Genomic DNA, 26,473 nt, shown 5'->3' on the forward strand with positions numbered 1-26,473 from the left:
TTGAGAGTGCGCACCGCACGAGCACCCACAGCGGAGCTTAGTTTACACGAGCAGTAGATAAAGAAAAACCAAATCCATCTAGCCTTATTTGACGAAAACCTAAACTACAAGAAAACAAAATACATGTTGGATGGTCTTCCTCTGCCTTTTCTCTGTTCAGTGAGCGGCAGGTAGAAACAGCGCCTTTCATTTAGTGACTCATCTGATGTGCTAATAGCGTTTCCAAAAACCTGCCGCTAAATGTTTAGATCTAGATAAGAACATGAATATACTTCTGTAAAAATATGAACATCATTTGTTATTCAGACGGAGACGCTGGGTGCACTGCATTAGATAAATACAGTAATACTGCCAAAATCACTGTGTATAATGATGATGATTAGATGACATGTCAGTTACAGTTACATATCGATATGACAGTTAACATATTAGTTATATATGTCGATTCTGAATCGATTCATGAGGGTCCAAACGATTCCCACCCCTAATGAACACAAACACTTGAGGAAATAAGATCATGTGTTCAACCTGACAGACTCCAGTCAATGTTTTTGAATATGATTTAATCACGGCCGAATCCTCCTCATCAGAAAGAATATAAGAGTTTATATAGGATAGATACATGACAAAGTCACATTATTTATCTCTAATATGATTTATTCTTCATATCTGCAATTCAGAAACTCCTCTCTGTTACCATGCAGACGAAACCAAATTTAACTTTCTTGATGACCTCAGCTTTAACAAGTCATGGGGTTTTAAACTGAAATCGTTTAACCACACATACTTTTTCTATTTCAACACATTTTGTTGTCAAAAGCATACAGTACAAATGTTCAAACCTGTAAGGAAAAGACATATTAGTTATAATTAGTTATGATTCATTTCAATTTTCTTCACAACGTGCAACAAAACTCCTCTGTTAAAATGTCAGAAAATGTAGTTTGGTGTTTCTTTGATGAAATCTTTGCTGATATTATTGTGTATGAAGAGTTTTTCTCCTCGTCGTGTTGTTTTTATAAAGATGATTAAAAACATTGATCCATCATTGACACTGACACACACATTAATAATGTTTTTATAGATTGAGTGAAATTGATCTTTAAACACTGTAACATCTTTAAATGTAAGATCAGAGTTATGTTATCTCCAGCTGATATTCCTCCTGTAATAGAGGAAGATTTTTACATCAAATACCTGATGAGAATTACAAGTGTGAGTCATGAACTCAATACAGATTTATGAAGAAATGTTCATGTGGTTTAGGACATCTTACACTAATAGTCAGCTGTGTGATGAATTTATTTGACATTTAAACACACATGGGCGGTTTCCTGGACAAGGACTAGTCCTAGACTAAAATAAATTTAAGAGCTGTCCAAACTGAAAACAACTTGCACTGACTTTAAAATACATCAGTGCCCTTTGTTATGCCTCAGAATAATGATTTTAGTAAGGCATGTTTGTTAAAACTAGTTATATTTTCTAATTAAACTATGGTCTAGTCCGGTCTTAAACTAATCCCTGTCCGGGAAACCACCCCACAGTGTCTCAGTTACTGAGGGATTGAAAGAGGAACATTACATGAAAAGATGGAGGTTAGAGATTTGTGTCAAACTTTGTAGTTTTGTATAATTCACATAAAGTCTCTGTTCTCTACAGGTTGAAGTGGTGTGATATCACAGATGAAGGTTGTGTTGCTCTGACTTCAGCTCTGAGATCAAACCCATCACACCTGAGAGAACTGGATCTGTCTCAGAATAATCTAAGAGATTCAGGAGTGAAGCTGATCTCTGATGTACTGAAGAATCCTGACTGTAAACTGAAGATACTGAAGTAAGATTTTGAGCTGATGTTCAGACAGAAATCACATATAGATTATAGTGAGACTATATAGAGATCATAACATCTGTAATGGATTCATAGACACTAGTCAACATTGAAAGTAGATCATAAAAGTTAATCTTAGGGTGTTTTCAGACCTGTAGATCGATTTCTTTTGAAACCGGGGGTTAAATGGCTACAATGTTGGTTCAGTTTGCATACACAAGGCAATATTTCCAAATGTCATGTGTGTGTAAACTTTCCTGTGCTTATTCACCTTATTCCGCCCCCCCCCCTTTTTCAATTCTACGCTCTTCCACATTTTGTCAACCGACTTCCGCTGCTAATATGGCACAGTACATTCGGTAGCTAGTTTGATGATTAGAAGATTGTTTGTAGTTCACTATAACTTTAGCGAAATGACAGATATCGCACCTACTGTAAATGTTTTAAATTAGGAGCACGGAGAAAACTTCATACGACGCTCGGATAGTCTTATAATGTCCCATCAATCGTCTCGTGTTTAGACGATATGAAGCAGCTGCGGCAAGTAACCTATTGGACATATTTAATTACCTCGTCCTGTCAGAAGGAGCAGCATTGAAAATTATTAAAGTACTTATGCCTACCAATATTTACACAGTGATTTCGTCTTTTTTAAAGCAATGTGCACCTTAGCCAATTCAATAACTATTTTGTTTTTACGTGGTAATGTACCATGATAGAATTCATTTGCACCAACACTTATTCCTTCAAATCAGGAGACTTAAATCCTTTTAAGTGGAATCTACAAAGCTCACATATGGTTTAAGAGATTCCTTACAGATAATATCTGATCACACTGTAAAGGTTTATATAACTGCATGACAGGTAACATCTGATCACATTGTAAATGTTTAATATAACTGCACAATATCTGATCATATTGAAAAGGTGTAATATAACTGCATGGCAGAAAATATCTGATCACATTGTAAAGGTTTAATATAACTGCACAACATCTGATCACATTGTAAATGTTTAATATCACTGCATGACATCTGATCACATATGAAGGTTTAATGTAACTTTACAACAGGTAAAATCAGGTCACATTGTAAAGGTTTATAAAAATAACTGGACTAAGAAAAAACTAATTTTTCAGCAAGCCCACCCTGCAATGAATTAAGACGCAGCTTTATCGGAGTCATCAGGAGCTGATCCCAAGTGTTTATCTGGAAGCTGTTGGTGTATGTACTAGTAAAGTGCTTGGCGACTGTGTAATGCATGCAATATCAACCCTGTGTAAAGCTGACAAAGATGGTTGTTTCTCAGCAGAGTTTTGTACATTTATGCCAGCTCAACACATTGAAGCAGAAGCATTGAAGCAGTTTCTCGGACAGGGTTTACAGGACTAGGCCTTAATTATATTAGGACATTTTAGTTTTTACAAACAAACCAAATCTTGTCAAATCTTGTGACAAAACAATGGCACTCATATATGTTGAGGTATGTCAGTACAAGGTGTTTTTAAATTATTGTAGCTCAAATAAGCATTTTAGCCTGGGACCAGCATAAGCCCTGTCCGGGAAACCGCAAGTTTGTTTTCCCATATCAGATGTAGGTTGCTTCAGGTTGAGTTGTGATTTTAAAGTGTAGTTGTGTTCAGAGATGGATTGATCCTCCCATTGTGTTTCTGCATCACAGTTCAGGAACACGTTGATTGTATATCATCCTCACAGTTGTCCATTGCATCACTAAACATCAATGCATCTGTGAAAATAATATAACCATAAACATTTTATGTTAGTATTTAAAAGAAACTTGCATCATGAGAATTAATATATAAATGACACCCATACTTAAACAGAACAGTGTGTGAGAGAGAGATGCATTAAAAAGAGACAGTAACATTATACACACAACCTCTAACTTCAGTGTTAAATAATATGTCGTTTAATAGGTCATTATTATCAATATCTGAATGAGAAATGAACTGACCTTCTAGCGTCTTAAATCTCTGTAACTTGTATGAATCACGTGAGCTACTGTAAGAATGTAATGTACTATAATATATTGTTATCTTATCTTAAATATAAAAATATAGGTGGGCAATGAAAATCATTCAAAATAATTGCATTTTATAAACTAACGTTACTGATCTTAAGTTTATTCGTAGAACGGACATCACAAATCTAACGTTAGGCAAAAGAGCACATTTAGCTAAGATAGCTTACCTGAAACTGACCACCTTTTCAACACCCAGCGTGGTTTCAAGTTACCGGAACATCGTAGTCGAACCATTACTTGGGATTAGGGTGTTCCTCAGTCGGCTTCCCGTCCGTTAAAATTGGTAAGAAACCAACATAAAGGCGCTTGAGTGAGCTTTTTAAGTTTAACGCGTCGCCTTCAGCCACTGCCTCAGCTGCTCATCATATGCAGCCGGAAGTACGTTGACAAAATGAGCGCAATGGCGCCGCCCTTGTTGTCGTGGAAAATAAGGTGAATATTTGTAATTCAGGATACGACCTGTAGGTGGCAACACTGTGTTATATATGCTAGGAGATACCTAAGGGAGATCAGATGAAGAACTAGAGACATGTGATGTAGTGAAATAATAAAGAGACTACACGTGAGTTCATTACATAAAACTCTAGTGTGTTTATTGACCAAACACAACATGATACCAGGAGTGCTACACTAAACCTGCAAGATGGATGTCTTAAAACCACCGGAGTCCCTAAAACTTACCGGGAATGTTGACAGCAGCTGGCGGGCATTCAAGCAGCAATTCATGCTATACATGCAAGCAGTCGGACTGGACAACAAGCCGGATGCACGGAAAATAGGGTTGTTCCTTACGGTTGCTGGACCTCAAGCGATAGAAGTATACAATACTTTCACATTCGCGAGCTCTGCCATTTACTTACAAAATTCAGCTCAAAGAAGATGCCAAGCCTGTGATACATGCTCCAAGAAGAGTCTCAGCACCACTAAAAGATAAACTAAAAAAGGAGCTTGACAAAATGACAACTCTTGGTGTAATTAAAAAAGTGGAGGAACCCACAGACTGGGTAAACTCAATGGTATGTGTCAGAAAAAAAAATGATGATCTGAGAGTATGCATGGATCCTCAAGATTTGAATGCAAACATTAAAAGAGAGCATTACCAGATTCCAAAGCGTGAAGAGATAACAAGTGAAATGGCTGGTGCACAGTATTTCAGCAAGCTTGATGCTTCTCAGGGATTCTGGCAGTTGAAACTTCATGAAGAAAGCACCAAATACTGCACGTTCAAAACACCATTCGGACGATATTCGTTCCAGCGGCTGCCTTTTGGCATAATCTCAGCCTCCGAAATATTTCATCGGGCTATGGAGCATATCATAGAAGGGCTGGATGGAGTGCATGCATATGTTGATGACATAATTGTCTGGGGATCTTCAGTGCAGGAGCACTGAGAGACTTTTAAAACTCTTACAAAGAATACAAAAGTACTTAAACTAAACAAAGACAAATGTCAGTTTTGTGTGACTGAAATTACTTTCCTAGGTGACAAGTTGTCTGGACATGGCGTTGAGCCTGACAAATCCAAAATACAGGCAATCCTGGAAATGCCGAGCCCTCTGGACAAGAAAGGAGTGATGAGAATAATGGGAATGATAAATTTCATCGGAAAATTCATTCCTAATCTCTCTGCAAAAACAGCAAGTCTCAGGGAACTACTGAATCACAAAAATGAGTTCAACTGGACCAGCAAACACGAGCAAGAATGGAAACTGCTCAAGTCAACATTGACAACAGAACCAGTTCTCACCTACTTTGATGCTTCCAAGAAAATCAAGATCTCCACGGATGCATCAAAAGATGGATTAGGTGCAGTTCTACTCCAGGAAGATGTTCAAGGATGAAAACCTGTGGCCTATGCATCCAGAACAATGACACAATCTGAATGCAGATATGCTCAAATCGAGAAAGAGTGTCTAGGACTCGTTTTTGGATTTGAAAGATTTCATGATTATGTATATGGCTTACCATCATTCACAGCAGAAACTGATCACAAGCCTTTAATTGCAATCATTCGAAAAAATCTGAATGAAATGTCTCCACGCATTCAGCGTCTAATGATGAGATTGCAATGATATGACTTTGAACTAGTTTACACTCCAGGAAAGTACATTGTCCTAGCTGACGCACTATCTCGTGCACCAATAACCTGTCAGTTACCTGAGAAAAGTTCCACAGAAGTTGATGTAGAAATGCATGTGAATCTGATTGTTGAAACGCTTCCGATGTCTGATCTAAAGTCCAAACAAATAGCTGAGGAGACAGAAAAGGAACCAATTCTGCAAACTGTAATTGAGAATCTGAACAATGAATGGGTTAAAGGTTCCTGTTCACAATTCTTCAACATCAGAGCTGAGCTCAGTCAAGTGAAAGGCCTTCTCTTGAGAGGAGAAAGGATAGTGAATCCCTGAAGTCCTGAGAAAAGAGATGCTTTCTAGGATACATGAAGGACATCTAGGAATAGAGAAATGCAAAAGAAGGGCTAGGGAGTCCGTCTACTGGCCCGGAATCAATACTGATATTGAGAAAATGGTCAGCACATGTGAAATATGTTTGAAGCATCAGAACAAACAGGCACGAGAACCTATGATCATAACAGACTTACCTAAGCATCCATGGCAGAAAGTGGTTACTGATTTATTTCATCTTCATGGGAAAGATTACCTATTGGTGGTGGATTACCTTTCCAGTTATCCAGAAATTGCCCTGCTGTCAAAATGCTCAAGCACATGCATGATACAGCACATGAAATCCATGTTTGCGAGGCACAGCATTCCGCATGTTGTAGTAAGCGATAACGGCCCATGTTACAATTCCAAAGAGTTTCAGGACTTTGCAACATCCTATGATTTTAAACATGTGACATCGAGTCCCCATCACGCTCAGTCTAATGGAAAGGCAGAAAAAGGTGTGCACATCGTGAAACAGTTGCTCAAGAAGGCGTCAGAAGGTTATTCAGATCCATATCTAGCTCTTCTGAGTTATCGAGCATCACCTCTAGAGCATGGTGCATCTGCTGCAGAACTCTTAATGGGTCGTAAAATAAGAACAACACTTCCTTACAGAATTGACACAAAACAATACATGATGAAAAGCATGACAATAAATCCAAAACTGAAAGCTCTACAAAAAAGACAGAAGGCAAGCTATGACAAGAAAACCAAAAGATTGAAACCATTAGCAAAGGATGATACTGTGAGATTTGGAGATTCAAACTACTGGGACAGAAAAGCTGTGGTACTTGAAGAAGTGAGTCCAAGGTCATATGTGGTCAGAACAGAAAGTGGACAGATCTTCAGGAGAAATCGCAAAAGTCTTCTTAAGACACAGGAAATAACCCAGAAATTGAATGATGAAGTGAGTGAAGAGATTCAGGTCTTGCCACAAGAACAAATTACATTGAGTGCAAAGACTTCCTTCCCTCCACCTGACAATGATCATTCTGCACAGACAGATACTTTGCCTGTACTAAGAAGATCATCACGTATCATAAAGAAACCTGAATGACTTAATTTGTAGATGTTTGTAATCAAAGTAATTTGCGTTTGCGTTTAGTTTTTGAAATTGTTATTTGGTATGTTGCTACCGTGTTTCATAACTGTCACACTATTCTCATATTGCATTTTTGTTACCATGCTGTTAATTCAATTCTCAGTTAATGTTTTAAAGAAAGGGAGATGTGGTGATAGTTGTAATTCAGGATACGTCCTGTAGGTGGCAACACTTTGTTATATATGCTAGGAGATACCTAAGGGAGATCAGATGAAGAACTAGAGACATGTGATGTACTGAAATAATAAAGAGACTACACGTGAGTTCATTACATAAAACTCTAGTGTGTTTATTGACCAAACACAACATTTCCTTTAATTGCTCAGAGTGCATCTGTTTATTTTCTGTGACTCTGCTTAAATTGTCCGTCAGGATGGACAGAGAGCAGCTTTACGGGATTATTGCGTCGCTGTTTTTGTAAGTGTGGCTATATTACTTCATTTGTTTAAGTAGGAATCAAAACTTAGGTGGGACAACATTCTTATCATGAACCTATGTGGAGAAGAGCAATAAAAAGCTGTTTTTAAGAGGAACAGATGCACTTTGGTGTTAAATGGTGTTGACGTGCTTACCAGAATTCATCTACAAAAAGCTATCAGGTATGTTCATGGTTAATTAAGCAATTCATAGGTACCAAAGACATCACTTCCGCCATGACCGCCACCATATTTGTGTAGCCCCTATCCTCCGCCCCTTTACACAAGACCAGAGTTTACGATAAGGACCTGGGTTCTTTTAATACTAAATGATCTTTTAATCCTGTCTTCTACTAATTAATTAGTCCTCCAGTGATTCACTTCAAAACTGCAAAAACACACACACTCACAAATCAACGTTTAAACACAGATATACTGTATTGAATGTCTTTTGAAATGAATAGTTTTTTACTTGAAATGAAATATGAAATGGAATGAAATATGAATCAATATCAAAATCTGACAATGTAAATAAAATGTAAATAAACAAATAAAATAAATCAAACAAACTTCTGTGTGATTGTCTTTCTTTTAACTGCAACTAAACACTTTTTCACTGTATCACTGCAGGATTATCAATCTTAAATCACCGTAGTGGATTTAAGTCACAAAAGTTATCCACATAACCACCAAACAGACAGTTTAAAGCTTCAGTTACTCAAAGTTATACTTTACAAATGAACGTGTAACTCGTTTAACTTTCTGTAAGCTCAAATAACTCTTTACATCTTTTAACGTATCCAAAAACACATTAGAATTAAAGAAAAGGAAAAGACCGGTCACCTTGTCATTAGTGCACTTGAATCTCTTTCACACGTGCACTCGCACACACATACACAGTACACACATCCCACCCCGTTGCAGGCCTGATACGGAGCTTGAGTGCGTAGTGGCCGGGAAAACAAAACTGGCCCCTTCGCTCTGAAGAGCAAACAAAAAGACTTTTTGGTCGTTTACCTCAATCTGGTAGCTAGTGTGCGTTGAAACACATTCACGTTCATCACATTGAAATGGTCCTCAGTGTCACGTGCGTGCCGATGTCTCAGTGTGCAACAGGTTCGATGGCTGTTTAAGCACCAGATGCTCATAAAGTTACCAGACGATGCCCACTGACATCCCGATCCCGAGAAACTAAAGTCCGCATAATTGTCATGAAAATCCGCTCGGTTAAAGCAGATAACAACAGCAGTTTCAGTCACAATAATACCGTAAGTTATGCTGACGTGCACCGCGTTCAACTCTGACCGAGCCAAACATGCAGAGACTGCAAACTTACTTGAAACAGTACGAAGTAAAACGATCCACCTCCTCAATGTAGAAATACGAGCAGTACTTCTGTTTACAGCAAGATTCACGTTTTAAACACTCAAACAAATCACTATATATCACGTCTTTCCTCTTGGTCACTTTCTATCGTCTCTCCTCTCTTATCTCTCCAACTCTCTTCCTTCCGACAATCTCATTGGCTCAAAAACATGTCAATCACTTTTTTGTCCAATGAACATCAAATGACAACCCAAACTGATGTTAGACACGTTTTTCTCATGTACAAATCAACCAAACTATAATATAGCAAAGTAAACAAAAACAATACATTTTAAACAAAATCCAGTTTCAAAATACATAGAAAATAAAACATTTTATAATACATTCACCCTCAGTAAATAAAGAAAATAACAAATTTATACATCAGGGTTACATTTGTTTCCGTCTTGGCAGTGAACACATATCTAATGCACTAAATGGTCACATTTATAAGTGTAATTGAGGGCTTACCAGAGACAAAATACTGATTTTACAATCTGGAGTTAAATGTCGGCTGCCAGTCAGTCCCTCCAGTTGTTCGCGATCACGGAAGAGCTCAAAATCAACAGAATGTTGAATTTTTGGGATTCTGCATTATTTGTCATATTCTGTATTAAATATTTCCAGAAATTAAAACTGTCTCATAAAAATAAATAAAATATAATTTCTGTCATTATAAATAGAGTAGACAACTTGGTGAATATTTTTGGCTTTAATTTACTAACGTGAATAAACAATCCCTCTCATAGCACGCTGTATCCTGTTACCATAACAGCCCTGCACCCCACAGTTAACAGTGAATCACATCTTCTGAGTACACATAAAACCATTATCTCTACTAGATTTCTGAAGTTTAATGGTAAGATATAATGCATTATTTTCATTACGCTACACACATGAAAAGTCCTCGTGAAACCTGCTTGGTGTACCTGCTGTCTCATATGCAAGAATCTGGTGAAGCAATATCAAAATGTATTACAATGTATTGTTTTGTAGTCCTTAAAATAAGCAGTGGCGTATTAAGACCTTGTGGTGCCCCCGACCCACCTCACAAATGATCATGCAAGAATCCACTTAATAATTTATACGATTTTGTAAGAATTAGCATTATTACATTTCACAAGGAAACTATCAATATAAACATGTCACTTTTGTAAAATTGAACCCAAAAAACAACTCTTTAATCTGACATACAGTATAACAACATCTGTAGTTAATGTGCAACTACTCAGTGCTGTAATGATACATTGCTTGTACTGAACAACACAAACAAAACAATTGCAGTGATATTATCCACAAATTCTCAAACAATTTACAATTGCACTTTTCTGGATTTTGACCAAGCAAACTGCCGTATGATGTCTTCAAAATCTATGTCTTTAACCAGTTCAGATTCAATGACAAGCAGGGAAAGTGCAGAAAGACGTTTCTGTGTCATTGTTGTCCTAAGTTCATTTTTCACTCTCTTTAGAGTAGATAAAGACCTCTCTCCTTCACAGTTAGATACTGACAAAGTTAAATACAGTATAAGTGCAACAAAAACATTAGGAAATGTTGTCTTTAGTCCATTCTGATCAACAATTTGCAGCAGTGCTTTCAGTGTTAAAATGTCTAAACTGAATCAGTTCATCAGTCAAAGTTTTATTTAGGTCCACTGGATAAGTGAAGACAGTTTATCAGCCCTAATGCACAATTCACTTTCTGTACAGTCCTTGCAAAAGAGATCATAGACCTCTTTGTAAGCATCAATACGTTTGGCCAGGCATGATTTTAGTCTGTCCAAAATTACATCATATGCCTCGACCTTAAATCTCTGACTTACATCAGTAAATAATACTTCATCTTCGTCAGATGACTCATCCGCAAACCGCTTTCTCTTTCGTTTGTGGTAAACATCATATTGATAAGTCTGAGTAACACCGAGAGCACGATCAGATTCATCAACCTCAGCAAACTGCTCTCATAGTGCTAACATAAAAGTGTAATGACTGCAATAGTTCAACAGCAGTGGATACAGTAAGTCCATGGGCCCTATTTTAACGATCTAAGCGCATTGTCTAAAGCGCACAGCGCAACGTCTAAATGGGCGTGTCCGAATCCACTTTTGCTAATTTAACGACGGGAAAAATGGTTTTTGCGCCGAGCGCATGGTCGAAAAGGGTTGGTCCTATTGTAATGGGAGTATTTTGGGCGTAACGTGCAGTAAACCAATGAGAGTCACAGCTCTCATCCCCTTTAAAAGCAAGTTGCGCTGGCGCTATGTCTAATCCCTATTTAGATGACGGACTTTGTAAACTGAAAAACTAAGCGGAGGAAGAAGATCCCCAGTTTAAGATTCATGTTAAATAATTGTGTTGTTTTCCACTTGTATTGAAATTGTTATTTTTTTATTAAAACCTTTAAAACCCGTTTTCTTTTAGTCATGGAAGTAAAAAGCAGGCTTGTAATTGCTTTAAATGTATGGCTATCCAATATCATCAAAAAATAATTTACAAGTAGGTAAGATAAGGTTTGTACTCTAAAAATACTTTATTTGTAACAAACAGGAGGTAAAGAATTTACAAACGGTTCTCCTCACGTTTCAGCACTTTGGACAGCGTTTTTTTAAGCATTACTTAAAAATGTTTCTCATCTCACCATATCCACAGCTACAGAGTAATCATATACAATAAATCTGTGAGGTAGCATTAAAAAAAACATTTAAAAACAGACGAATTTGTTCAAAGCAAAGCATTTATTTACTTACCAGGCTGCAGGTGAAGCAGCTTTTTACGCCTTCTAACGTCTCATAATTAGTCCTCAATTATGTCCAAGAGACTCAATAATAATCTTTTACATTCAATCCTTTAATCTTTCATATTTGAAAACATTTTTGTGCTGCTGCGCATTCATGTACCTTGTGATAAGCAAACCCGCGTTGTCCTCCCGTGTATAGGCGCATTTTACTAATGCGCTCTTTAAATAACATAAAACACTATTGCGCCATTGACTTTAGACTTTAGACCAGGTTTTTGTTGGTCAATGGCGTAGTCTATTTTAGTTGCCTCAAAATAGCAACGCGCCAACAATGCGCCTGAACACACCTCGTTTTCAGACCACAACGCCCATGGGCGCAAAAGGGGGCGCAAATGCATTTGCTATTTAAACAACGCGGCGCTAAACGTGAAAATTAGGGTGGAAACTAGCGAAAGACACTTGCGTCGCGCATTGCGCTGCATTGCGCCGGGTGTAAGATAGAGCCCCATGTTGTCTTTTTGCAGATGAACGCTTGTTGCCTTAAATCTGCTTAGCACCCGGTTCCACAGTGTAGTTATTATTGTTGTTTCCAGATTATTTATCTTACCAGCGAGTGCGGCAGCATCACGTCTCGTGTCTGCTTTTTCATTGCAATCTGCAGCAATTTTTGGAAGCGCTTTTCTGATTGCATTGTAGTTTTCATAGAGAGCTTTGGTGGAGTCGTCCGTACGGTTTCATCTTGTGGCACACAGAGGTTTAAGGGTCAAATTAATGTGAATGTCACTGTCATTAAATACCCAATAACAGCGATGAGTGGATTCACTGATAAAGTTATAAAGAGATTGTAAATGACTAAAAAATGATGTGACATCATCACAGCAATCATCTATGATGTTCACGCCAACGAGATTCAAAGAATGCGTGGCACAGAGCGTGTAATGAATTAAAGGAATCTTTTTAACTACTCTTCCCTCAGCATTAACCTAACTAAAAATAAATGTCAACTGATCAACATGGGAGAGGTCTGCTGTTTAATCTACAATTATGGAAAAATATTTGGCCTGTTGGATTTCAGCTGCTATTATGTTCTTAGGTTTTTTGTCCATTAATGCTATAAACTCTTCACAGATTCAAGACAACAAATAGGAGGGCTTACTTTAACCCTTCGGTTCATGCTTCTTTAAATATTTTTGTATAAAGGGGTCAAACTCTGCAATCAGTTCAATCAAACCAAGATAATTTCTGTTGTGTGGTGATCCTAGTTTTTCCTCATGCCCTCAAAACAGAAGCCCCCTTTCTCCCAAAAACTTGACAACGGCTACTACACACCTCAATACCTCCTTCCAGTAGTTTTGTTCATCCTTCATCTGCCAGCAAATCGAAGCATTTACTACAGATATTTGTTTTGCTCTGTTTATTAAAGCAAGCATGTTACGTCGGTGATCCACACTCTTTTCATGGTCGGATATCCTCTCAGGATGTTTCCAGTCACAGAAGCCTGTAATAAATGTATGATTTTGTGAAGAGAAAAGTTTGCATGAATAGCAATAAACTAATCAAGTTGACGGGGAGTACAGTAGCCATTCCTTAGGAACAATCTAGTTGTTTTGGAGACGAGACTGTAATAAATCATTTGTAAGAGAACGTGTTCTTCCCTCATTCCACAATCTCGTACAGATACTGAATATTTGGCAGCCTGATTCTGATAGACTGCAGCTCCACGTTATTTACTCTTCCCTCACTTTATCTTAATTTACTTTTTCTTTTTTTTCTTTTTCGTTTGGCACTTCCACTTAGTTGCTGCCGCTTCTCCAATATGTTCTTATTGTTTTTGACGCTTTCGGCTGTCTGCAAATAATTTTCCAGATAGTTGTTGTGCGTGTCACGCTTACTTAGTAGATGAGCAACTTACGTCTTAAAGAGCAAGTACTTTTGTAATTTTATAAAATAATTTTTTTATTGCTGGTTTCAGTTGGTGCCCCTAAGACTTTGGTGCCCCAGCACTCGCCCAGTTTGCCCATATGGTTAATCTGCTCCTGAAAATAAGTTGCTGGGACACAAAAGAAAGTCTGCTGTCCATAACATCTCAGCGGGAACAAATGTGCACATGCAGAACTGTGATCTTTCAGGCTTTGATGGTCACATACGCTCATAATTAAGTCAAAATGTCCATTGCCGTATATAAATGTATATAAAAAGGTTTTGTGTAAAGTGAAAAGTTTAGGGAAAAAGTGGTTTTAGGGCGTCTGAATCCATTACTATAGGCTTGTAAGCAGGGCTTGACATTAACACCCAACCAGCCAAATGCGGGTAGATTTCGGCTGTGGCGGGTAAAACAGCCAATCCCACTAGCCACTTTGGCAGGTTGAATATAATTTTTTATTATAGTTTTCTTAAGTTATGCAAAATAATAAACAATGCGCAATGCAACACTGGAAAACTACAACTCCCAAGAGCACTCTGCACCCAGCGCAACGCACAGAGACCGTTTGCGGACTAAAGCGGCACCTTCCAGAGAGCACACGAGAGCTGATTGATTTGCAAATGCACAAGAGGACGCAGTCTGAGTGCAAACACGCACACTTTGGGAAAGATAAAACCAGGGGTGTCGCTAGACCCCTTTTACTGGGGCACGTGCCCCAGTGTAAATCTTTTGTGCCCCAGTGTAAAACTCAACGGATCTATATGCATTGTAGTTATGTTTGTTACAATGCAATGTAGTTTTTTTATGAAGTTATGTTAGTCACGCTTGTAAAAGCGCCACAGCAGTCGTACTGACGCATACACTCACAAATCCATGTCCAAGCGCATCTTTGGTGTTATTGTAAAAATGTTTTGTAAAAAGTTATAAATCATTGTTATCATTGTATAATGTAAAATGCAAATTTGAAGAGAAAATATTTTCTCTGCTGCCATTATTTCCAAACATTTTATGCCACCAAACATGTAATGTTAAGTATAAGAAGATGATATTTAAATATTTTTAAATACATGTTTATCTTTCCCAGTACTTTTTGCAGTGTATGAATAGTGGGTTAAGCAAAGAAAATTGTATATAAGTGCTGCAAACAGCAGACTTTAAAAAAAAATCAGAAAAAAATGGGGGGGGGGCTGTGCCCCAGACCTTTATGTCTAGCAACGCCCCTGGATAAAACAATTGCATGGAAATGATTGAAGAGATATAAAATGCGTGTACACTCTCAGGGCAAGAGCGGAGAGAAACTCAGCACATATAATGCACACGAAATAAAAGGAAACCCGCCAGCTGAGAGGTTCGCGCATCATTTTAATGTAACAATAATGCCCTCTCGACATTTGTCATTAAAAGTCTTAAATCACTTTTAACAGAAACCACGATTAAGCTTATAAAATGCAATCTGCATAAACAAGTTAACAGTAAAATTCATGTACATTTCTTGACAGTTGTGCATTTACTGCTGTTGTTAATCAATAATTAAAGTGTTTGTCAAGGATTTTTCGGTTTATCTTTTAAGTTAATCTTCTACACCCCTGCACCACTTTTAATATATTAATTAGAAATTAATCTATTGATGCCTTACTAGCATGCAGCTAAATATATATGATCTATACTGATACACGGTATATACACCAGCTAATAAATGTCTTAATTTGGGTGGTCAGACTGTATTTGAAATTCAATCTGCATCTAATTTAGCTAAACCAAGTAAATTTGCTCGAATTAAAGTCATTTTAGGATGGCAAAGTCAAGTTTAATGACAATTTATTTTACCAGCTACAAAGTTGTGGCCAGTGAAAATGCTGAGTGGCTAGTAACTTTGGAAAACAACTAGCCACTGTGGCTGGTGAGCAAAAAAAGTTAATGTCAAGCCCTGCTTGTAAGTAAAAGTGAGAGCTGAAACTTATATGTTAATCAAAAACAATCTGCTACTTAATGTTATATTTATTTGTCTGTTTTTTCATTTGTTTCTCTATTTGATCACTAACTGTTTACTTGATTATTGAATTACTTGAGAACTTTTTACTCTTCATTAATATTAGGCAAGCATTTATGTTATCTTAGTGGTCACTTCTGATTGAAGGCAATCCTTTATTCAGCTGATTTAACTCCTTTGGAATAGAATTCAATTGTAGTTTGTGGTTCCTCTAATGACTGTTGTTACCGCCAACAGCACAACGTATCCCGGTCATATTGTAAAACCACAATTTCTTCCCCTTTTCCACAAGACTCCATCATCTGCATATAGAGCAGTGCTAATGTCTTGATTAACTTCTTCAAATATATCATTTATCATTATATTAAAAATTACAGGACTAAATAACACTCCTTTGAGGAGTACCATTCTCCACATTTTCTGATCTTGATAAAATATCCCCCACTTTCACTTGAATTGATCTATCAAATAAAAAACTTAATACCCAGTTATAAAATTTCCCCCCAATTCCAATTTTATGTTATTAACAACCCCTCTTTCCACATCATGTCATAAGCTTTTTCAATATCAAAATACACAGCTACCAATACCTCTTTCATGGACAAAGCTTTTTTAATATCAGTTTCCAATCTTACAAGTGCATCTATGGTAGAATGTTCAGGCCGAAACCCATATTGATATAATGCAAATGACTTTTTCTTCTCCAGTACATAGTATAATCGAATTGCAATAATTTTTTCCATTAATTTACACAAATTTGATGTAAGGGCAATAGGTCTATAAATACCTGCAATTGACGAATCTTTTCCGGGCTTAGCTATAGGGAGTATTATAGCTTGTTTCCATTCTCTTGGCAATTGATCTTCCTCCCATACCTTATTAAACAGGTCCAAAAGCACCTTAAGCACTTCCTCATCCACATATTTAAACATGATGTAACAAACTCTATCCTTCCCTGGAGCTGAATAACCAGCTTGTGTTAGAACTCTTTTTAATTCAAACATCTCAAATTTAGCATCTAATGGTGTCTGTCCTGCTGGTTTCTGATTATATACATCTTGATTCTGTTCCAAAATTTATTTTCATCTTTTCTTGTAAGATTCATCTAAATTCCCAGTTCTGTGAGCTTTCTTAAATGTATTAACCAACCATTCTACCTTCTCTTCCTCTGTAACAGCTATCCTTCCATTTTCTGTTAATACTGTATACTGTTAAATCTATAAACCCCGTTCATTTTCTTTAGCATATTCCAAACCTCTCCCAACTGTGTTTCCCTTCCTATAGATGAACAGAAATTTTGCCAATATTTCCTTTTCGACTCTTTTCTTCTTGCCTGAGCTTTTTTCCTCTGATATGACAGGAGTGATTCAGGTGTTAAATACCTTCTTAGTTTCTTAAAAGCTACATTTCTTTGTTTAATTGTCTCACTACATTCCTAATTCCAAACCCATAGTCTGGGTAAAAGTTTTAAAGCAAACAGCCACATCACTTCCTGTGGAAGCTACCATTTTGGGTGAGAAGGTAAGAATTTAGAAACACTTGATTCTGACATTTAATTTGGTGTTTAACTCTGTTTCTGTTAATGGTAGTTTTTTACTTGCTGTTTAGAAGTTTAAATCTTGTTATGTTGATTGTTATATTATTTAATATGACTGATACAAACTTTAAATTTTTTCCATGATAAGATGGTTTGCCCTGTAGGCAGGGCCTCAGCCAATAAATAGGCTTGCTTGCTTGCTAAAATGCATTCAGTTTTTATTGTGAACTCATTGTGAAGCTACAACTAAGCAGTGTTGCAAACTTGGGCCATTCAGTTTAGCCAAAATAGCACATTGTTGCTCTTTGTTTTCGTTTTTGTATTTATTTATTTTTGTTTTCTCATACACTGTACATACTGTATTTTTGCACCTTCAAATAAAACACCATTTGGATCCTGCATTAACTTTTTAGTACATCACGTCATTTCCTTTTTCTACTCCAACTAGTTGGCTCCCTTACAGATGTCCTCAGACAAGTATTGTTCAAAATTTGAAGACAACATTTATAAAAAAGTTTTGGTCCACTTTAAATGTTGAATGTTGAATTTTAATTTAATCTCAGTAATGTATTTGAAAACTGAAGCTGATTTTATTCAACATAAATCACAACACTTTAACTCTTACTGAAAGTCACAAACATAAAACATTAAAATGTAATTATGATGAGAAAAAGAGTAAAAACAAAATCATTCAGAAATAAAAACATAAGTGAAAGTTTTGTGATGTCTGATGAGAAAAATCTGATTTCATTACTGTATAAAAAAATAATTCACACAGTTAATATAAACATAAACTGATGAAGTTCATTTCCTTGTAAATCTCACTTTAAATTTCAGTAAAACACAAACACACATAAATAAAAAACTAAAATAAAATTGTCCATAAACACTAAATGATGACAGAAGAGAAACAAATTCAACTCACTGTAGATTTGATCTGTGTGTGAACAAACTGTGTGTCTCTGTTCTCTACAGGTTGTGGAGGTGTGGTATCACAGATGAAGGTTGTGTTGCTCTGACTTCAGCTCTGAGATCAAACCCATCACACCTGAGAGATCTGGATCTGTCTTATAATAAACTGATAAGAGATTCAGGAGTGAAGCTGATCTCTGATGTACTGAAGAATCCTGACTGTAAACTGGAGAAACTGAAGTAAGATCATCTCTCTGATAGTCACACATGTTCTGAGGTTCAGTTAAACATAAATTGTATGAAAAACACACTAAACTGTAAAGGATCTGATCAGTAAGCAGAAACATCAGCAGTCTCATGAATAATTATGAGACATTGATACATCATCAAAGTAATGCAATGTTTTACCACAACACAATATGTGAAGATAAAAACTGAGATAAAGATTACAATTTAATGTCATTCTCCTATAATTAAAATGAATGATGTTGTGGTGATAAATTTCCGCTACACACCTGACTGACTTAAGTTACATAACCGGTGCATCTTTAGACAACACACACAAGCAGTGGCGCCCCCAGGATTGTTTTCATGGGGGGGCACAAAGGGGCCAGCACAAATCTTAGGGTGGCACAATTAAAAAAATTATTATGCCTGAATCTAATGGTCAACAGTTTTCCCTTTGCTTTTAATGCTACTTGGACTATAGTTATTCTTATTTATTAGTATATGATTTACTAGAGACAAATAAAAATTGCAAATAATTTAAAGATCAGATGGTGGAATAGTATTAATCTATCAAAGATGAGTATCAACCGATCACCGTTTGAATTGTGTATTTAAAATACATTATTTTATTAAACTATACAATGAGTTATATCCAGTGTTATCCAGTTAACATACTCTAATTAAATGAGTGACATACTTTAGTCCTTAACACGTCTCTAGTCTTAAGTTTTCTCGACGTGGGCACCTTTCTCTCTCTCTCTCTCTCTCTCTCTCTCTCTCTCTCTCTCTCTCTCTCTCTCTCTCTCTCTCTCTCTCTCTCTCTCTCTCTCTCTCTCTCTCTCTCTCTCTCTCTCTCTCTCTCTCTCTCTCTCTTCTCTCACACACACACAAAGACGCATTTGAAGGGAAAAGCGCGTGTTTTCGGCAATTGCGCAGCCCAATTCGCGTCATTCGCATCCCCCCTTGCAAGGACGCGTCTGTCTGATTGCGTCTTTGCATTGACTTTGTATGTAATCTACTCGCGCAAATCGTTGAACTTGCGTTTGGTGAGTATGCCCTATAATGAATGGAAACACATTATTCCCTTCGCGGCAACGCAGGCAGCGAGTGCACACGCACAAGCGCAGCAGGTACACTGGCAAGAGTAGAGCGAGACCTTCAGCCTATGTGCCGGGCAGGGGCGTCATGCACCATTTTTTTTAAGGGGGCACAGTGCGCACAGCTCACAGAAATTTGTGCATACACAGACATCAAACGAAATATTATAGATTCTTCAGTCTTTTCCATGGCACTTACATTTCTAACAATCTGAGCGCCCCATGCTTTCATGCAAAAACCTCCAAAATAAATGTGTTGACTAACTTTTATATGAAATACTATTCAATCGGAATAATGACATATTGGCATTATATTTACATCTGAAACGGCATGTTTTGTTTATTTACGTTTTGTTTAATGACTTTAATTGTGTCATTAATGCATTTTGCAAAACAACTGCATTATCCTATGAAATAAATGTAATTTTAAATCCATAAAGTATATAAACAACGAAAATGACATAAGCTTTAGCCACGTGATTGGTTTTAATGTTCAATAACGATTTAAAAAAATATGTTTAGATAAAATTATTAGAGGAACGGACTTTTGCATTAAATGTTACCTCGTATGTGAGCATGTGTGATTCCGCGCCCCCGTGCCCGTGAACTCTGGCGACCTTTGCCGTTGCACCAAGAAGATGAATCTAGAAATCTCTACTAATATAACGTCGAGACGGTCACATTTTAAACTATACATTTTCTACACAGAGGAGGTTAACTGCACATTACCGTCCTGGGGTTTGGAAATGTTGTGAGTGTTTCTTAGACGTTTTAATTCCTCAGAAAGCCAAAGGAAACAGCAAAGCTCATGAGCGCTCTCAGACGCTGATGACGCCAGAACAAAGAAATTTAACATGATCAAAACGGCGAAAATCTCCGAAAAGTGACAAGGATGCAGCACAGAATTGATTATATTGCGCATATTAAACAGATTAAAAGACAAGTAACAGATTAATGGATGCTTCTGTGAATTTGAGGTTACATGCAAAATCCAGTTGGCTCAAAAACGGAGGGTCAGTGTGAATGGGTGCCCCAGCCAAATTTAAACCCTGACAGTGATTAAGCTTGGAACAATATGCTTTATATAACCTATAATTAACTGAGTTTTACTTACTAGTTTGTGAGTTTCTTCTGTAATGCATCCAATGGCTGAACAGGAGCGAACAGGACGTCACATGTACGTCACATGGATGGCAGTGCGGCTGCGCGTACTCACGGCTTTGCGGGTAAAGGTGAGGGGAGGGGTTAAGATCGTATTCTATTTAACACATTATACAAATGCATATTTTTTTTACATAGTGCTTTTAGTGTACATTTTAATGAATACATATTACTACTATTATTTAAATATAAAAATCTCAACAAAAATTTTTTTTTTTTTAATCTCATTCTGTTTGGGGGGGCCACTGGGGGGGCCAGTGACTTTTATGGGGGGGCCGCGCTGCACACAAGACATTTATCCTCACTGGGTGTCCACAGAAGACAAACACTCAAGAGTCACACAACATCTTGTCCATTATGAACACAAACACTTGAGGAAATAAGATCATGTATTCAACCTGACAGACTCCAGTCAATGTATTTGAATATGATTTAATCATGGCTGAATCCTCCTCATCAGAAAGAATACAAGAGTTTATATAGGATAGATACATGACAAAGTCACATCATTTATCTCTAATATGATTTATTCTTCATCTTCTGCCCTCGGTTGAGTGTGTGGCTACTCAGCCTATGCAGCGAGCTAAACATTAGTAAGAGAAGGTGTTTCCAATAATGACCAGACACAGTTTTTTCCTTCTTTTGTGTCTTTACTGTAGACCTCTCTTTTTCTTGATTGTAAAACTGTGAACATTACAAACAAATTGTATTACAAATACATTATTTAACAAAACAAGACACATTGCTAAATGCTGGAATAGATCAGAATTCAAGATATAAGAATCACGAGATTACATCTTTAAATTACTTTAAATTTGTATAATTTGTAACATACTAAACAGAAGCTAGCTACATTAGCTTGAATTAGGTCACAAATAACTTTCTGCTTGTAAGAGTTAAAATAACCTAATAAGTAACAGAACATTTAGAAAACAAAATTGATCACTAATTACTTACAGATTATGGCATATCAAAGCTCCCCGAAGATATAAGGTGTCTGAGATGAGAATAGCATGTCAAAGCCTCTGAACATTTTCTCACACTGCATGTAACAAACTTTTTAACAACACATCTTTTTCTTCTTCTTTTCGTTTAATGGCTGCTCACTCCTTGGGAGTATTACTGCCACCTACTGTATACGTTGCGCATATGTGTAATGGATCTGAATTGTGAAAAATAATAATAAAAAAAAAAAAAAAATAATAATAATAATAATAATAATAATAAAATTAAAAAAAATAAAAAAATAAACCCCTTTTAACACCCCAGAGGATCCGAGCCCAAGCTTCAGCTGACGCTGCGTGTTTCAGCTCCTCCAGCTTCCACATTGAGCTCCTCAACCTCCTGGATGTTCAGAGCAACTTGCTCCTCCTCCTAGATCCTGTGATCTAGTCCTGTACGCTCTAAAAATATCATCACCTCCTTAAGCCTCTCTATATCCCTCAAACCCTCTCCCAATAAGTCCATGATACTCACTGGCCTATTCTTTATATTACTAAAGAGACCATTACGCTGTTCTTCATATTTACTACACTTAAAAAGCACATGTTCTACTGTTTCAACACCATCACATTCATCACACATACCATTCTCATGCTTCCCCATTAATGCCAGTGCTGAATTTAACCCTGTATGACCCATCCTTAATCTAGAAATCATTACTTCTTCCTTTCTATATCTTCCATAACACGATTCTTTATTCCTCACTGATTTTACAATATTATAATACCACCTACCTGTACTGCTACTTTCCCATCTTTGTTGCCATATTCTTATTACTTCTCTATTAATTATTGATCTAACTTCATTTCTTCCTAAAGGTATCTTAATATCTACCATATCTTTCCCTAACGCTTCTTTTGCCAGTTTATCCGCTGTTTCATTTCCTACTATCCCAATATGTGCCGGTACCCAACAGAAATATACAATTATACCCTCTATACTAAGCCTATATAATAATGTATACATTTCTACCAGCAGATCTTCTCTATCAGTTTTTGTTGACAATATACTTTTAAGTGCTGATGCAGAATCTGAGCAGATTACAGTCGGCATCCTATTTGGCTTAATCTGCTCTAACCACTGCAATGCTACTATTATAGCAGTTAGTTCTGCTGAATATACAGACAATTTGTCACTCAATCTTAAACTTACTTTCATCTCAAATTTTGGAATGAATACTCCTACTCCCACTTTCTCTTCCACTGGGTCTTTAGATCCATCTGTATATATCTGTATACAGGAATAAACATTTTTACTCATAAAACCATTAATAACATAACTATTAGTATATCTTCCTTCTGCTTTTTCCCGATCCACAAGCAGTCTCAATTCAACATTAGGTTCAGGAATATTCCATACTGATACCCCATTTAATGGCATATTGGGGCAAATAGCTACATTTTCCAGTCTACATTCTTTAACCCATTGTTTATACTTCCATCCAAAACTATTCCCATTATCCTTTTTATATTCCCAACAATCATTTAAAATTACTCGTGTGCGATGGCTCTTATCACAACCCTGCAAATTAACCCAGTACATCATTGTAAGTTTTTCCCTCCTTAAGTCTAGTGGCATCTCCCCCATTTCAACCCTGATGGCATCTAGAGGGGTTGACCTTATTGCTCCACTACAGATTCTAAGTGCCCTAGCCTGTATGTTATCCAACTTCTTTAATACTGATTTTGCTGCAGCTCCATACACCGAACACCCATGATCTATACTAGACCGTATTAACGCTTGATATACATGTAGTAGTGCACTTTTCCTTGCTCCCCACTCATATTTGGCTATTGACTCCATGCAATTTATTACTCCTTTGCACTTGTTCTCAATTTTCTTAATATGTCCATTCCATGTTAATTTTCCATCAAATATTAATCCAAGGTATTTAAACTCTGTCACTCTTTCTAATACTTGACCATATAATTTCAAAATCACTTGTTCCATTTTCCTTTTCTTTGTAAAAACCATATATTGGGTCTGTAATACTGAAAACTTCAGTCCCCATTCCACTGACCACCTTTCAACTTCATTTATTGCTTCTTGTACTCCTTTAACTACATTCCCTAAGTTCCTACCTCTTTTCCACACTGCACCATCATCTGCATATAATGCTTTTTCAAAAATATCATTAATCATTATATTAAATAGAATTGGACTAATTACACTTCCCTGTGGAGTCCCATTCAGGATGTCATGCAATGTTGACATTTCTTCCCCTATTCTAACCTGAAATGTGCGTTTAAACAAAAAATCTAATATCCAGTTATACATTCTTCCCCCTATTCCGATTTTATCTAGCTTAATTAACAATCCCTCCCTCCATAAAGTATCATATGCCTTTTCAATATCAAAGAAAACAGCAACAAGATATTCTTTCATTATTAAAGCTTTTTTAACCTCATTCTCAAACAATAGCAAAGCATCCATTGTGGATCTTTTCTTCCTGAACCCACTTTGGGTTAACAACACATCATGAGGAGCACACTCAATATATAATATAAGAAGAAACCCTTAAAGGAGGTACTGACCCCTAGCGGTAAGATAAAGAAATGCACCAGCAAACTAATACAATACTATTGAACATAGAGGGACAGAATACTTCATATCTGCAATTCAGAAACCCATCCACTTGGCAAAACCAAATTTGACTTTTTTGATGACCTCAGCTTTGACAAGTCATGGGGTTTAAATTGAAATCATTTAACCACACATACTTTCTCTATTTTAACACATTTTGTTGTCAAAAGCATACAGTACAAATGTTGAAACCTGTAAGAAAAAGACCTGTTAGTAATAATAAGTTATGATTCATTTCAATTTCCTTCACAATGTGCAACAAAACTCCTCTGTTAAAATGTCAGTAAATGTAGTTTGGTGTTTCTTTGATGAAATCTTTGCTGAAATTATTGTTTATGAAGAGTTTTTCTCCTCGTCGTGTTGTTTTTATAAAGATGATTAAAAACATTGATCCATCATTGACACTGACACACACATTAATAATGTTTTTATAGATTGAGTGAAATTGATCTTTAAACACTGTAACATCTTTAATGTAAGATCAGAGTTATGTTATCTCCAGCTGATATTCCTCCTGTAATAGAGGAAGATTTTTACATCAAATACCTGATGAGAATTACAAGTGTGAGTCATGAACTCAATACAGATTTATGAAGAAATGTTCATGTGGTTTAGGACATCTAACACTAATAGTCAGCTGTGTGATGGATTTATTTGACATTTAAACACACAGTGTCTCAGTTACTGAGGGATTGAAAGAGGAACATTACATGAAGGGATGGAGGTTAGAGTTTTGTGTCAAACTTTGTAGTTTTGTATAATTCACATAAAGTCTCTGTTCTCTACAGGTTGTGGAGGTGTAATATCACAGATGAAGGTTGTGTTGCTCTGACATCAGCTCTGAGATCAAACCCATCACACCTGAGAGAACTGTATCTGTATGGGAATAAACTCACAGAATCAGGAGTGAAGTTGATCTTTAAACTAAAAGATGATCCACATTATAAACTACAGACAGTACGGTGAGTAGAGCTCATTTAAATAAATGTTTAAAGTAAACTCATGCAGTGTCATTTAAACCCTAGAATATAAATATTAGAAATAAATGTAAATTGATCTGCTGCTGTTATAGGCTGTGTATCCTTTAAACCCAACAAACAGAAAATATGAAGTGTACATGAACAACACTTGATGCTTTGTCAGATCAACACAATAAGAATTCAATCCAATGTCTGAGTCTGTTTACTAACTGTGATGTTGAGTTTGTTCACTCCAGGATTTAATACTGTGATCTTACTCTTCTTACACATTATATATGATGTTTGTTTATGGGGGTTTGTTTGATAGGCCGACACCTCTATATTTATGCACACTTGACTAGATGTTCATCTTTTTGTAACAACTTGGTTTTTATTTCATGTTTTAAGCATTATTTATCAAATCATCAGAATACAGACAGAAATAACAACAAAAACACAATATATACACAACAGATAAACACAAAGTACAGATGATAAATGATACAGATGAAGATTAGAAAAAAGAAGAGAAAGTCAACTCTTAAAATCTGATGGACACTTCACACAACTCTCTGTCGAGCTTTGACATTGATGCTGTTTCTCTTTATTTACACGACTGTCAACCTCCAGGGGCCCGTTTCAATAAGGAGGTTCAACCAACTCTGAGTTTAAACTTGAACTCTGAGTTGACTTACTCTGAGATAGGAAACTCTGAGTTTTCGGTTACAGAAAAGCTGATCTGAGTTAGTTAACTCAACTCTGAGTAGGTTGACTCTGAGTTAAGAGCGTGCACAGCCACAATGAAAAGCCATCATCAATGGAGCTCAGATATTACGATTTACCATGGCAACAGCACGTGACAAAGAGGTCTTAATCATTTTTACTACTAAAACTGAAAGTGTTACTGCAAGTGTACAGCAACTACGAGCATATATTTTAAAGAAAATAGTTGTTTTTGTAAATTGCTACTCTAGTAAATGCGTACATTTAATTTTTCATCACAGTTAAAATATCCGAAGTAAATAAACTGAGGATTGTACGTTATTATATTCATTTACATGCAGATGCAATCCCATGGACAAAAAGATGACAGCGGCTCAGCTAAAAATGAAATCAAGCATAATACTTTGTAATATTAGGC

At 36.5% G+C, this 26,473-nt stretch overlaps 1 protein-coding gene across 1 annotated transcript in view; it reads left to right on the forward strand.

Moving 5' to 3' along the window:
• The window catches only part of LOC135771641 (protein NLRC3-like), a 91,153-nt gene extending 65,692 nt beyond the window's left edge, over positions 1-25,461 (forward strand). The window contains exons 5-7 of the mRNA XM_073815451.1: positions 1,663-1,836; positions 25,162-25,335; positions 25,446-25,461. Of these exons, the coding sequence (XP_073671552.1) occupies positions 1,663-1,836; positions 25,162-25,335; positions 25,446-25,461 (364 nt within the window). The remainder of the gene's footprint in view (positions 1-1,662; positions 1,837-25,161; positions 25,336-25,445) is intronic.
• The last annotated feature ends 1,012 nt before the right edge of the window (positions 25,462-26,473 follow it).

The sequence above is a fragment of the Paramisgurnus dabryanus genome, chromosome 8 (assembly GCF_030506205.2).
Source record: "Paramisgurnus dabryanus chromosome 8, PD_genome_1.1, whole genome shotgun sequence".
In the NCBI taxonomy this organism is placed as follows: Eukaryota; Metazoa; Chordata; class Actinopteri; order Cypriniformes; family Cobitidae; genus Paramisgurnus; species Paramisgurnus dabryanus.